Source organism: Chiloscyllium plagiosum, chromosome 10 (assembly GCF_004010195.1).
Source record: "Chiloscyllium plagiosum isolate BGI_BamShark_2017 chromosome 10, ASM401019v2, whole genome shotgun sequence".
Taxonomy (NCBI): Eukaryota; Metazoa; Chordata; class Chondrichthyes; order Orectolobiformes; family Hemiscylliidae; genus Chiloscyllium; species Chiloscyllium plagiosum.
In genome coordinates this window covers 84396239-84409243 of record NC_057719.1, presented here as the reverse complement: position 1 = coordinate 84409243, position 13005 = coordinate 84396239, and the positions used below count along the sequence as shown (strand labels likewise).

General features: G+C 40.6%; 1 protein-coding gene across 1 annotated transcript in view; it reads left to right on the top strand.

Annotated features, from left to right (window-relative positions):
* The window catches only part of LOC122554015 (metastasis-associated protein MTA1-like), a 170586-nt gene that overhangs the window by 67076 nt on the left and 90505 nt on the right, over positions 1–13005 (top strand). Inside the window, exons 10-16 of the mRNA XM_043698501.1 lie at positions 203–277; positions 721–779; positions 3402–3532; positions 3845–3996; positions 4995–5178; positions 7557–7646; positions 8875–9021. Coding sequence (XP_043554436.1) covers positions 203–277; positions 721–779; positions 3402–3532; positions 3845–3996; positions 4995–5178; positions 7557–7646; positions 8875–9021 — 838 coding nt within the window. The remainder of the gene's footprint in view (positions 1–202; positions 278–720; positions 780–3401; positions 3533–3844; positions 3997–4994; positions 5179–7556; positions 7647–8874; positions 9022–13005) is intronic.

The following is a 13005-nucleotide window of genomic DNA, read 5'->3' as shown; positions in this document are numbered from 1 at the left end:
TTGGAACTTGGCTTTAAAACAAATTACTGAAATTTGTGTTGTTCCAGTAAACAGGATGTGTTGGCCTTTCATGGAAAATAAATGGATAAATTTGAAAGACATTATATCATTTTTATTTCACTTGTTTCTCAAAACTGATGAATTAATGCCGCATCTCAGGCCAGCTTTTTTAACAACACTTTCTATTTGATGAATGTCTTAGTTGCCCTGGAAGTCATTAACCAGCATCGTAGAGTACTACTACATGTGGAAAACCACTGACCGATATGTGCAACAGGTAACTTCTATATACTTACTGATGACTTTGTTTTTAGGATGGTGTTGTAGGTTCTGTAAACTTGCTACCATTTGTCAACCACTGTTTGGAGCAAACTGTTTCAGATATGCTTTTGCTGCTATTGCAACTTGACCAACATTTACCTTGGAACCACATGTCTTACCACCTATCCGATTTCTAACTTTTAACCAACCTATTTATTCAATTGACCAGCCGACTCCTGCAGTGATTCTCATGGTAATTGTAACACTGATGTCATATTTCACTGCTAACCAGACATTTATGCGACTGCTCAGATGGTAAATCCATATCATTGCAGTTGATGAACTGCTGAGGCTTATTAAAAGACAAGTTGTAACAGATGATAAATTTGAGCCTCCAGACCACTGGCCTTTTTTTTTTGACCAAGTATTAGCTCTGATCTCTCATTATCTTTCATTTAGAAACGCTTGAAAGCAGCTGAAGCAGAAAGCAAACTGAAGCAAGTGTACATTCCTAACTAGTAAGCACTTCTTTTCTCACCTTCTCATCTGTGTCCAATTCAGTTGCTTGCAAAATGTCAAAAAGCCTGATATTGGTCCATGTTATCATTAGCACCAGTCCCTGTGAATACTGGGCTGTGTCTCTTTTTCCATCACACTTCACTTTCTCTAACTAGTCACTGCTGGTTTCTGCATTGTAAGCTTTTGTGGTAATGGGATCTTCTTAACTCCATGCATCACGACATTTAGAACATAGAACAATACAGCACATTGATGAATGTATCGTAGAGCTGCTTTGACTTTTTAAAAAAAACTTTGAATCTATGCTTCTTCAACTGTATTCAGAACAATCACACTTATCTGACCTGTTTATATATGGACAACCATTGTACTTCTCAAATACCATAGTTGAAGAAGAGGTAATGGAATGGGTCAAGGGTGACTTTAATAAAGGGTCTTAAAGAAATAAAATTTTAGCACTTTTCAAAACATCAAGCTATCACAGCTTGCTGTAGGCAAGAGGTAATTTAAACTGCAATCACTGTTATAATATAGAAAACACATACAGAAAGGTCCCACAAACACCAGTATGGTAATGATCAAATGAGCTAATGTTGTTTAAGGAATAAGTATTGGCCAGCCTACAACTGTTACATCCTACAACTTGAAATAGCATCTGAAAAACAATGCAGAACTCCCCCAGTTCTATAGTTAAGCCTAGAGTTGTGTGCTCACTGTTCTGGAGTAGCACTTAAACCATAATCTTCTGACTCAGAGAAAGAGTGCTAGCACTTTAGCCACAGGAGACAAGTCTCGTGAAAAGACTGAGATTGAGATTCCAGAATTGGCCTGTTTCCATACTGAAGGGAATCTAATCTTAAAAAAAAGGCATGGCTGCCAGCTGATTGAGTGATAGGAGGACATGATGCCCAGGAGGCCAGAGTCAGAGGACCATAGATGAGACTTTCAAAGTGGGCATGGGAACCTCACAATCATTTCTAGGTTATTTCCTGCACCGTGCTCCTGCAAAGATATTTTGAAAAGTTTGTTATACAGAAGTAATAAAGACAAAATAGAATATAACAAACTATTTATATATTGCATATATCTAATGATTTTGAAGCACAGGGTAAAATACAATCCCATTAAATCCCAAAATATCCTCCTTTACAGAGCTCACCCAGTGAGAATTCCCTTCCATTTCACATCTATAAGGCTTAATTTGCTTCAATACCCTATCTTAAGAATTTGATAGTCCCTTCCTGTGAGCTTCATACAATTGAGCTTGGATTTTCTCAGCTTCAGCTAACCCCTTCAGGGTCTTAATCAAATACCTCTGTTCTGGAACTTTTATACTAAACTCCTTGCTCTGAAGTAACCACCTTCTTAACATTCCTAAACTATCCCTCCATTCTCAGAACCTACTGTTTTAGACTTCTAGATTCAGCCAAGACTTCTGCAAGCTGTCCAAAAGTTACCATAAAGAGTTTTTTTTAAAACCCCAAGCGATGGGGGTTTCCCATTAGTCCAAAAGAAAGTCTGAGAAACTTCTGTCTGAAAGTCTAATGTACGATATCCTTTATTCTCTCGAAAACTTCCCCAGTATAAACAAATTACCATTAGTAATGCAACATGATATCAGATTGTTGAAATAAAAATAAGTCTCCATGGCTACAGAAGTACCTACAAGTTAATCATTAACCCTCTTCAGATATACAGAAAACCTATATACCACTAGTTAAAATTCAAAAATCCAAAATAAATGAATGAAGCGGTGGAGGGGGAGAGGGGGATAAAAACTAATAAGTTGGGTAGAAATGTGGTGGGGCTGAAGGTATTGCTTTTGTTCTTCACAGTGGTATTGAGGGATGGCTGTCTCTTGAGGTGCTGCTTAAATAGTTGCAATGTCTACCTGTTCAGATGGCCACTAAAGGTTCCAAAGATGTGCTGGCCAAAGTTCTGCACTCAACTAATTACGCTACAATCAGAATAGGCAGATTATCCTGACATTTATCATTTATGGGCTTTGCTGTTTGCAATTGCCAACAAAAGAAGTAAATGGTCCTGAGAATCTGCTCTATAAGCAAGGGTCTCCTGCTTTTACTGTCTGGCTGGTAGATGAGCAAATGCACACTATAGGTGAGTGAAGCAGAGCTTGTGCAAAAACAAAGCCTATTTGAAAACATTAGAGTCCACTTAAGTATGATCTTTACAAACTATAGTTACCGAAACTATAGTAAAGTTTCACAAGGCAACTAGGATTATTTCCTCAGCAAAATACAATGAGTGGATGACCATCAACTGAGAGAAATTCCGTAAACCGTCAATCCCAATCACTTACTCCAAATGTAATTGCCAAGGGAATTACCTAATCATCTCCATTTCGAGCTGCTAATCACCAAGTGCTGAATGGTGTTCTGTTGGAAACCCACTCGAAATCCCAATTTGAATGGTAGCCCCACTCCATGGCCTTTAGTTGACTGGATCATTGAAAATTGCAATGTATGTGCCTAAAGTTTAGTGTGTGGGACCAGCACCTGGAGCCAGCCCCACTTTCTGATTCCTTACCCTGACTGAAAATCCCGCCTGTAGTGTTACTCTAAAGAAACTTTTTTTGCCTTTTCTCCCATCCTGCCCCTTAGTAATAAGCCAAACCCAAACCAGATCAATGGAAGCAGCTCAAAGACTGGAACAATGAATGGAGGGAGTGCGCTGGCACCAAATGGAGCAGTGGCAGTGCCAGGACCGGGACGAGCTTGCGAGAGCTGTTACAGTAAGTACTCTTGGAATCACAAAGCAAAGGTATCATGTGGTCCAACATGACCATGATCTTGAGAGCTTTAGATGGTGCCAGCTATTGAGCTGCAGTGTCAAGAGGGTCTGCGGACTTACAGGAGCCTTTGATTTACACCAACCTTTCAAATCCAGTTGGGCTGCTTAAGTGAACAAGACATGGGACCTAAGCATCATGTCCCATTAATCCCTGCTGAGACTGTGCTGCATGCCTGACCAGCCAGTACTAATGCAACAAAATAAACAAAAGGGGAGCAAACTTGCAATTTACTTCATCTTTTTGTTTCACCAGCCAATCAATCATATCAGTGGTACTCGTGGGGCCCACCCACCATGCAGTGCCGACTCTGCGCAGCCTGTTGGGCCTACTGGAAGAAATACGGTGGACTGAAGATGCCAACCCGGCTAGATGGTGAAAGGCCGGGACCAAACCGGAATAATCTGGTAACTCCCAAGTGCTTTAGATCGCACCAGTTTTTTCAGCTGATCTCTGTTGGTTTATTCGCTTTCCTTTTCTACCTCGAGAGACTGACTGCTTGTTGCAGTCCACATCCAAGGACAGCCTCCAAGTCCTCACCGAGAAGTTGTGCTTTTTTAGAGTTTGAATAGATTGCAGTCAGATTTGATCTGGTGCCTGTCCAGTGTTAGGGCAGGAACCACTGCTCCTTAACACTGTGGAGAAATTGTAGCACCTCTGATCTTACCCTGACTGAAATCAGCCCAATGACAAACAGTTTGCGAAGTCAGTTTGATTGAATGTAGGTAGCAAACCTGCCTTTTGAGTCAGAAAGTGATGCATTAAAACCCTGCTAAAGGCTGAAGTGAATAATCTCCATTTACACTTTAGTGCAGTGCTAAAGGAATGCTGCACTGTTGAGAATGGCTGAAAATCAAACACGATATTAAATCTGGCTTTTTTGATGAGATTGAAGATTGCACAGCACTATTCAGATGAAAGCAGAAGTGTTCTTCCTGTGTTCAAACTAACATTGCTCAACCAAAGCCTTCCTAAACAGATTTATTGATTGCTCACCTCAATCCCGTTGATTAATCAGCACTGTTAGTAGACTTACTTTGCCTAAATTAGCTGTCCAACTTGCATATGCAATGCCTATGCATGTGATGAGGTGTTATATAAGTGCAGACATTAGTCATCTTTAATATATTTAATATGCAGTGGCATTTCTCGATAATGAGATCTTGGTGCAGCCTCCAACTGCCCTTGATGATCTTTCTTCTATCACTATTATGTACGGAAGTGATTACTTTGCGCACCTCCTTCTAAGATCGGACAGTTACCAGACGACTGTCTTTAGTGCATTCCCTTGTTGCACCATCAGTTCCATGCCACCGAGTTATCTGTGCTGATCCCTCCAGTTCAGTTTATTTTTTTTTCCTCTGTGAGTCTGTTTTAACAATTGCTGTTTTACTTCTCTCCCAAGAATGCCCAGGGTCTGCCGGTTCGGAACAGCAGCAGTCCCAAGTTCGCCCTGAAGACAAGGCAGGCTTTTTATCTGAATACAAACAAACTGACAAGAATGGCCAGGCGTCTATGTCAAGACATTTTGCAACAGGCAGCACGGCACCCCCATGTGCCAATTAACATCACAGCCATCAAGGCAGAGTGTAAGTACCAAGGTAACATCAGAGTAATATTAACAGATATTGAGTGAGTAAGTTATCCCCAGACTTCAGAATGCTTTGCTAATGAGGAAATTAGTCTTTTCTCGCAAGTTGCCTTATTCCCCAATCGAGGTTACTCTTGCTAGGTTTAGGCCTCATGTGATGGTCACTTTCCATTACCCAGACTTGTCTTTATCTGACAGGAAGTCCCAGCCAAAATTAACTGGTGGGAACATCTCGCAACAAGTCTACAAGGCATTAGTGAGATGGTGCATGGAGTAATGTGTGCAGTTTTGATCGCATTTCTTAACAAGAGGTATGGTACAATTGAAGCAGCTCTGAGAATGTTCTGTAGGCTGATTCCTGGGATAGAGATGTTTTTTGAAGAAAGATTGGGTGTATGCTCAGTGGAATTTAGAGAAATGAGAAATGATCCTAATAAAAGGTAGAAGATTCTTTAAATGCTTGACATGTAGATTTTCATCGGTGAATCTATAACTGGGAGCACAGCTTAATAATAGGGATTCTCCCATTTATGATGGAGATGAGAAGAAATTTATTTTCTTAGACGGTTCTTAGCGTTTTGAATTCTCTTCCACAGAAAGCAGTGGAGACTGAATTATTGAATATATTCAAGGCTTAAACTAGACAGATTTTTGATCAACAAAGGTGACAAGAGCTTTGGTCATCAGTCAGGAAAATGGAGTTAAGGCTAAAAGTCACGGTCCCACTGAAGTACAGAGCAGGCTTTTTGGGAAGTATAACCTACTCCTCCTAATTCTTGTGTAACAGTTCCCTTGAGCAGTGTCTCAGAAAATGGATGGATTGCGTTCATGTTATTTGCTGGGTATAAATGGACTAATGTGGTTTGGAAAGTAGAAATAAAACAAAATATCATCTTTCTAATTTGCTTTAATTTCTGACACTTTTGTGTTTTGACCTGCACATGCTCCAGGCATACAAATAGTTGCTTGTTAGCGCACAACTTGAATACTGCCAATCAGTACCCTTTTCTCTTGTAGTAGAAATAGTGAGATTGTTTGAAATTTGGCACTTTTGCCGTGGTGCAAGGTGAAAAGCTTTAGCAACATGTCTCTCTTCATTCGTGGTGCTCATACTACACTGTTCAGACTTATTGTCCTTGTCCTCAAAACTTGTAGTATTAGATTTTCTGGCCTGAGTTTAAATGTAGATTCCACAGGGTTCCATTGGCTTGGAACTGGCCAGCTTTGCTTGTTAAGTCTTCCCTGTTTGAGCCATTGTCTGGCTTCCACAAGTCTGTGGATAAACCTGAGAAAGCAAGCACATCCAACAAAATGTTGCAGCCCCAACTCTAGTCCAGTGCCATTATATCCTCAGCTCAAACATAGCCTAAATCAGAGGATTTGTGATGTGGAGTTGCCAGTGTTGGACTGGGGTGGACAACGTCAGAAGTCACATGATACCGGGTTATAGTCCAAAAGGTTTATTTGAAATCACAAGCTTTCAGAACTTCACTGACAAAGGGACAGCACTCTGTTGGCTTGTGATTTAAAATAAACCTGTTGGACTAAAACCAGGTGTCATGTGACTTCTGACCTAAATCAGAGAATTAGCATTTATGTTTCAAGTCTACTCCCAAAATGTGAGAGATACTTTGTCTGAGTACTAGCACCTCTCTGATGATCAAAACAAATTCTGTGACACTTTTCGAAGGGAAATTGGATAATTACTTTTAAGTCGGATAAATATGTGAGTCTGTGGAGATGTATCAGAGAACTATCTCATACCGTGAACAAGAAAAGTAGTCACCATGAACCAAATGACCTACTTTTGTGTTGTATCTCCTGTTATTTCTTTCTGCAAGTTCAGAAGGGAACAATGTGAAAGGTTATAGTAAAAAGGAATCATAGAATCCCTACAGTGTCAAAGTAAACCATTTGGCCTTTTGAGTCCACACCGACCTTTTGAAGAGCATCCCACCTGGATCCATCCTCCACCCCCCACTCTATCCCTGTAACCCATGAATAGCAGTGAGTGAAATGCTCATTAGGAAAGCCAGTGCTGAAATGATGGGCAGAATGGCCTCTTACACTGCAGTTATTCTGTGATTCAGCAGCCTGCTTGTCACCCGTCAAACTGGAAATGTCAATTAGTGCCAAGTATATGCTGTAGGCCCAGGCCCACTAGAAGCTCAGTTGAGTAGGTCTACAAATGGGACTTTTTACAGCCAGCAGAGAAAAGTGACTTTCATCTGGTCAGCTGATGAAGGCTCTGAATCCAGGCCCAGAGGAGAAATAACCTCATGACACCTGTTCTTATGAAATGAAATTGAGAGAATTTAAGATTGTGCTAGAGGACTGACGACATCTAAAACAACCTACCTCTCCTTTATGTGCTAGATACACTGCGGTTACCTGCAGTACCAATACAGATCACAGGATTGAAACGAGCAGCTAGGAAACCCTTGGAAACAATTGTGGAATACCTCGGTAAGAATCAGCCTGAATTAGTAACCAGTGTTGGTAAAGCGCTTCATAATCTGATCAAACATTTGCAATTCTGATTATTCGAAGGTTATTGTTAGTGTTCGCAGTTCATAACTGATTAAGTCTTTGAATGCTAAAACTGCTCTGAGCAGAAATAAAATAGGCAGACCTTGTCTAGTGAGACCATATTAGAAACGTAAACAAATAAAATAATGTTAAACATCACACAACACCAGGTTATAGTCCAACAGGTTTAATTGGGAGCACACTAGCTTTCAGAGCGACGCTCCTTCATCAGGTGATTGTGGAGGGCTCGATCGTAACACAGAATTTATAGCAAAAATTTGCAGTGTGATGTAACTGAAATTATACATTGAAGAATTGATTGTCTGTTAAGCCTTTCATCTGTTAGAATATAGTGATAGTTTCACTTCTTTCATGTGTAAATCACAAAACCCTTTTTTTTAAAGTTGCATTCTCGGGTTAGCTGTTAACAATGATGATAGCTAGACAATATGTAAAATAATGTTTGTATCACCTCTTTTAGATAGCTAAAAACATGTTGCATAACATGTGTCTGGGAAAATATTAATATAAATGAGATAAACACACCATCAAAATGTTTGATTTTGAGAATATAAAATATTAGAATAGATTGTGTAGATATTAAAAAAAGAGGTGGATATCTCAAACTTGTCTAGTTGCTCTATTCGCTAAACCGGTAAACAGGTTTTAAAAACTCAATGCCTCAAGTGTGTGTGAACATGTATTAAAGCAAAAAGGCACTCTGCCTTCCTATTCTCTCTCAATTTTTAATACTCTATTCATAATGTAATCTCTTCTGGTGCTTAGTGATGTTCCAAAAATATATCAAACAATGCTGCTGGTCCTAAGCAGCATCCATCAACCTAAGCTAGAAAGTATACAAATCATGACGACATTTTTGGATGTTGTCTGGAAGAAGAGTCAGATGTGATACAGATGGGCATCACGTCCTAGCTGGGCTCAGATTGAAGAATACCCATGCTTGCTGGGCACTATGGAAGTGAACCATAGGAAAAGTCAACAACATCAGGGGACAATGATGTATAATCACCGGATTCTCATAAACAAAAGGGACCAGACTTCAAAAATACTTGAATTGTTGTAAAGCAGTTTGAGATGTCCTGATGTTGTGAAATACACTGTGTGACAGCCATCTGAATTTTGACCTGCTTGTTGTTGTCCGCAGAGGCCCATCCGTGCCCGAAGCAAGACCGTCCCAACGTCAGTTTGCACATCAGCAACGTGACACCTGCCAAGCTGATGCCTATTTTAAATCACAGCTCTCCAACCATCCTGGGCAAGCGGAGCTATGAGCAACACAATGGCATTGATGGTTAGTGTGTTAGGTAGCAGTGTCCTGTTCCTGGTTATTTTGGGGTTTGTACTTTCAGAAAAATGTACATGTTAATGTGGTTGCTCCTTAGGATTATTCACTGAGAATTCTCCCTTCTCTCAGTGCTGACACCTGGTGGAATAAAGTTTCATAGATATTTAAAAAAAGACCCATTGGAAATACATGGCAGGTCTGAAAAAAGGAACACCAGATTCTCATTTTGGTTTTTTTTTACCCTTTGCACTTGAACTATTTTGATTTCATGGGTGGTTAATGCTGAGTTGTCCTGATGTTCAGCCAGAATATGACACTGTTCAGGGTAATAAAATCTTCATTAAGTTATGAACCTCTGATCAACGCTCCTAGCCTTCAGAAGTGACAGAATAACATTAAAATCTGACTTTGTTCAAGGCTTAAACTGCCAAACAAATAATTAAAACAGGTAGATCAGTAAATAATAACAAAATGTCTCACACGATTCTTTGTCCTTTTTTAAGTTCATTAACTCCTTAGACAAAAAAAAAATACACCACATCTCTGTTAGGATTATCTACATAGTTTTGTTATATTTACCCATACGAATCTGGATAAACCTGTTGAATTTGATCATTGTGGGCTGATATTTTTCTTTGAAACATTAGTGAGAGTTTTGTGAATTTGAATAGCTGTTTCATTCAAAGAGATGCAAATTAGACACATTGGCACAAATCTCACATCATTTCTATATTTGATTTGAGTGTTTCAGCTTCTCCCTGAAGCGAACTGTTGACAATGAACTGAACGTTCCTCCCAACATTGTGCTGAGTCAGCTGCAGTATCTGTCAATTGATCGTATTTCTGACATATCAATGTCTTGATCCGTTTTTACATAAGAATGGGACATCTCGGCCCATCGAGAGTACTCTGCCATTTTTAATGCGACCATGGCCAATTGAACACTTTAATGCCTTTTACCTACACCATCCCATAACTCACCACTGGTAATTAATCTCTACCTTAAACGTACTCAAAGACTAAGCTTCCATGGCCTCTTGGGTAGAGAATTTCAAAGATTCACCACCCACTGAGTAAAAACATTTCTCCTCATCTTAGCCTGAAATTACACCCCCTTATTTTCAAATTGTGCTCCTCATTCTACAGCCCCCAAAACAGAGAAAACATCTTACCTGCATCTATCCTGTCCATCTAACCTATTGTTATTCGAATGACTGTAAATTGAGAGAGGAGAATGTTCAGTGAGACCTGGATGTCCTTGTGCATCAGTTGCTGAAAGTGAGCACGGAGATGCAGCAGGCAGTAAAAAAGGCAGACTGTATGTTGGCCTTTATAGCGAGACAATTTGAATACAGAAATAAGGATGTCTCGCTGCAATTACACAGGGCATTGATATAAGGCCACACCTGGAATATTGTGTGCAATATTCTTGCTGTAGAAGGTGTTCAGCAAAGTTTGATCAAATTGATTCCTGGGATGGCAAGACTGACCTATGGGGAGAAAGTAGGTTGCTGAGGGTTGGATCTTCATTGGAGCCCACAAGAATGAGGGGGGATCTTTAGGAACCCATACAATTTTAACAGAACTGGGCAGTTTAGACAAAGGAATGATGTTCCTGGTGGGGGAGTCCAGAATCAGGGGTCATAGTTTAAGGATAAGTGGTAACCTATTAGGACTAAGCTGAGAAAAAAATTCTCCATCCAGAGAGTGGTAAACCTGTGGAATTCACTAATAGAAAGTGGTTGAGGCCAAGACATTGTGTTTTCAAGAAGGACATAGACATAGCTCTTGTGTTGAACGGATCAAGGGATTTGAGGGTGGTATTAGAGTATTGAGCTCAATGATCACTCATGACCATATTGAATAATGGAGCAGGCTCAAGGGGTCGAATGGCCTATTCCTGCACCTATCTTCAATGTTTCCAACTGTTTTAAGTATTTTGTGGGTTTCAGTGTGATCTCCTTTCATTCTGAAAAACTCTTCCAAATCTGTTCTGAAGTGCGATCTAAAATGTTTACATGTGTATTTCTGCTGAAAATTTGCTTTTTCTCTTCCCCGTTTTGTTGGGGAAGGGCCAGTTTCCACACTATAGGGATTCTATGACATAAAGAGGGTTCATATTCTTTGGATAAAAAAAGGGCGGCTCAGTGGCTAGCAGTGCTGCCTCACAGCGCCAGGGACCCAGATTCGATTCCAGCCTCGGGCGCCTGCCTGTGTGCAGTTTGCACATTCTCCCCGTGTCTGCGTGGGTTTCCACCAGGTGCTCCGGTTTCGTCCCACAATCTAAAGATGTGCAGCTTAGGTGAATTAGCCACGCTAAATTGCCCATCGTGTTCGGGGACATGTAGGTTAGGTGCATTAGTCAGAGGTAAATGTGGGATAATGGAGGAGGAAGTGGGTCAGGAGGGTTACTCTTTGGAGCGTCAGTGTGGACTTGTTGGGCCAAAGGGCCTGTTTCCACACTGTAGGGATTCTATGACTTCTATGACATAAACTGCTGGGTTTTACCTGTGAGAAAGTGGAATTGCAGCAAGATTTCTCTACTTTTATATTCCATTCCTCTTGCAATAGAGGCCAAAATTCCATTTGCTTTCCTAATTTCATGTTGTATCTGCTCCTTTACATTTTGTTATTCATGTATAAAGATACACAGATCCCACTGTAACCTGTAGTATTCTGTATTCGTACAGCATTCTGCAATCTTTCTCCTGTTCAATAATAATCTACTTTTCTATTCCTACTGCTAAAGTACCAAACCTCTAATTTTCCAATATTATACTTGAATACCTAACTATATCCTTTTGCAGACTCCTCTTAACTTGCTCTCCTATCTTTGTATCATTTACAAATTGGGCTACAGTAGAACTCCCATACATCCGCTGATTCGGTTTCCGGGTTTCAGTTATCCCCGCGGCCTGAAAATATTATGTGGAACATTCCAGAGGGCAGCCGGGGAGGTAGGTTTCCCATTTAAATGAGTGTGTGTGTGTGTGTGTACACATTACATGCCTTCACCCAAGTTATTGGTACAAACCATGAACAGTTCCAGCACCAGCACTAATTCCTCTGACATCCCTATGTTTACAGTTTGTCAGTCTGGAAATGGCTCATTTATCCATACTCTTTGTTTCATATTAGTCAGCCAATCCTGAATCTATACGAATATATTACCCCCTAATGTCAGGAGCTCTCCTCTTGTAAAATAATCTTTTATATCGCACCTATTTCAATGCCTTCTGGATATACATTACAAAGCTCTGCTTTTCAGCTCTGGTTCCCCTTTATCCATACTGCATGTTACATCCTCTGACAAATCCATTAAATATGTCAAACATAGTTTGTGTTTCACAAAACCATATTGAATAGAGTCATAGAGATGTACAGCATGGAAACAGACCCTACTGTCCAATCCGTCCATGCCGACCAGATATCCCAACCCAGTCTAGTCCCACCTGCCAGCACCCGGCCCATATCCCTCCAAACCCTTCCTATTCATATACCCATCCAAATGCCTCTTAAATGTTGCAATGTACCAGCCTCCAGCACATCTTCTGGCATCTCATTCCTTACACATATCACCCTCTGCGTGAAAAAGTTGCCCCTTAGGTCTCTTTTATATCTTTCCCCTCTCACCCTAAACCTATGGCCTCTAGTTCTGGACTCCCCGACCCCAGGGAAAAGACTTTGTCTATTTATCCTATCCATGCCCCTCATAATTTTGTAAACCTCTATAAGGTCACCCCTCAGCCTCCGACGCTCCAGGGAAAACAGCCCCAGCCTGTTCAGCCTCTCCCTGTAGCTCAGATCCTCCAACCCTGGCAACATCCTTGTAAATCTTTTCTGAACCCTTTCAAGTTTCATAACATCTTTCCGATAGGATGGAGACAAGAATTGCACACAATATCCCAACAGTGGCCTAACCAATGCCCTGTACAGCCGCAACATGACCTCCCAACTCCTGTACTCAATACTCTGACCAATAAAGGAAAG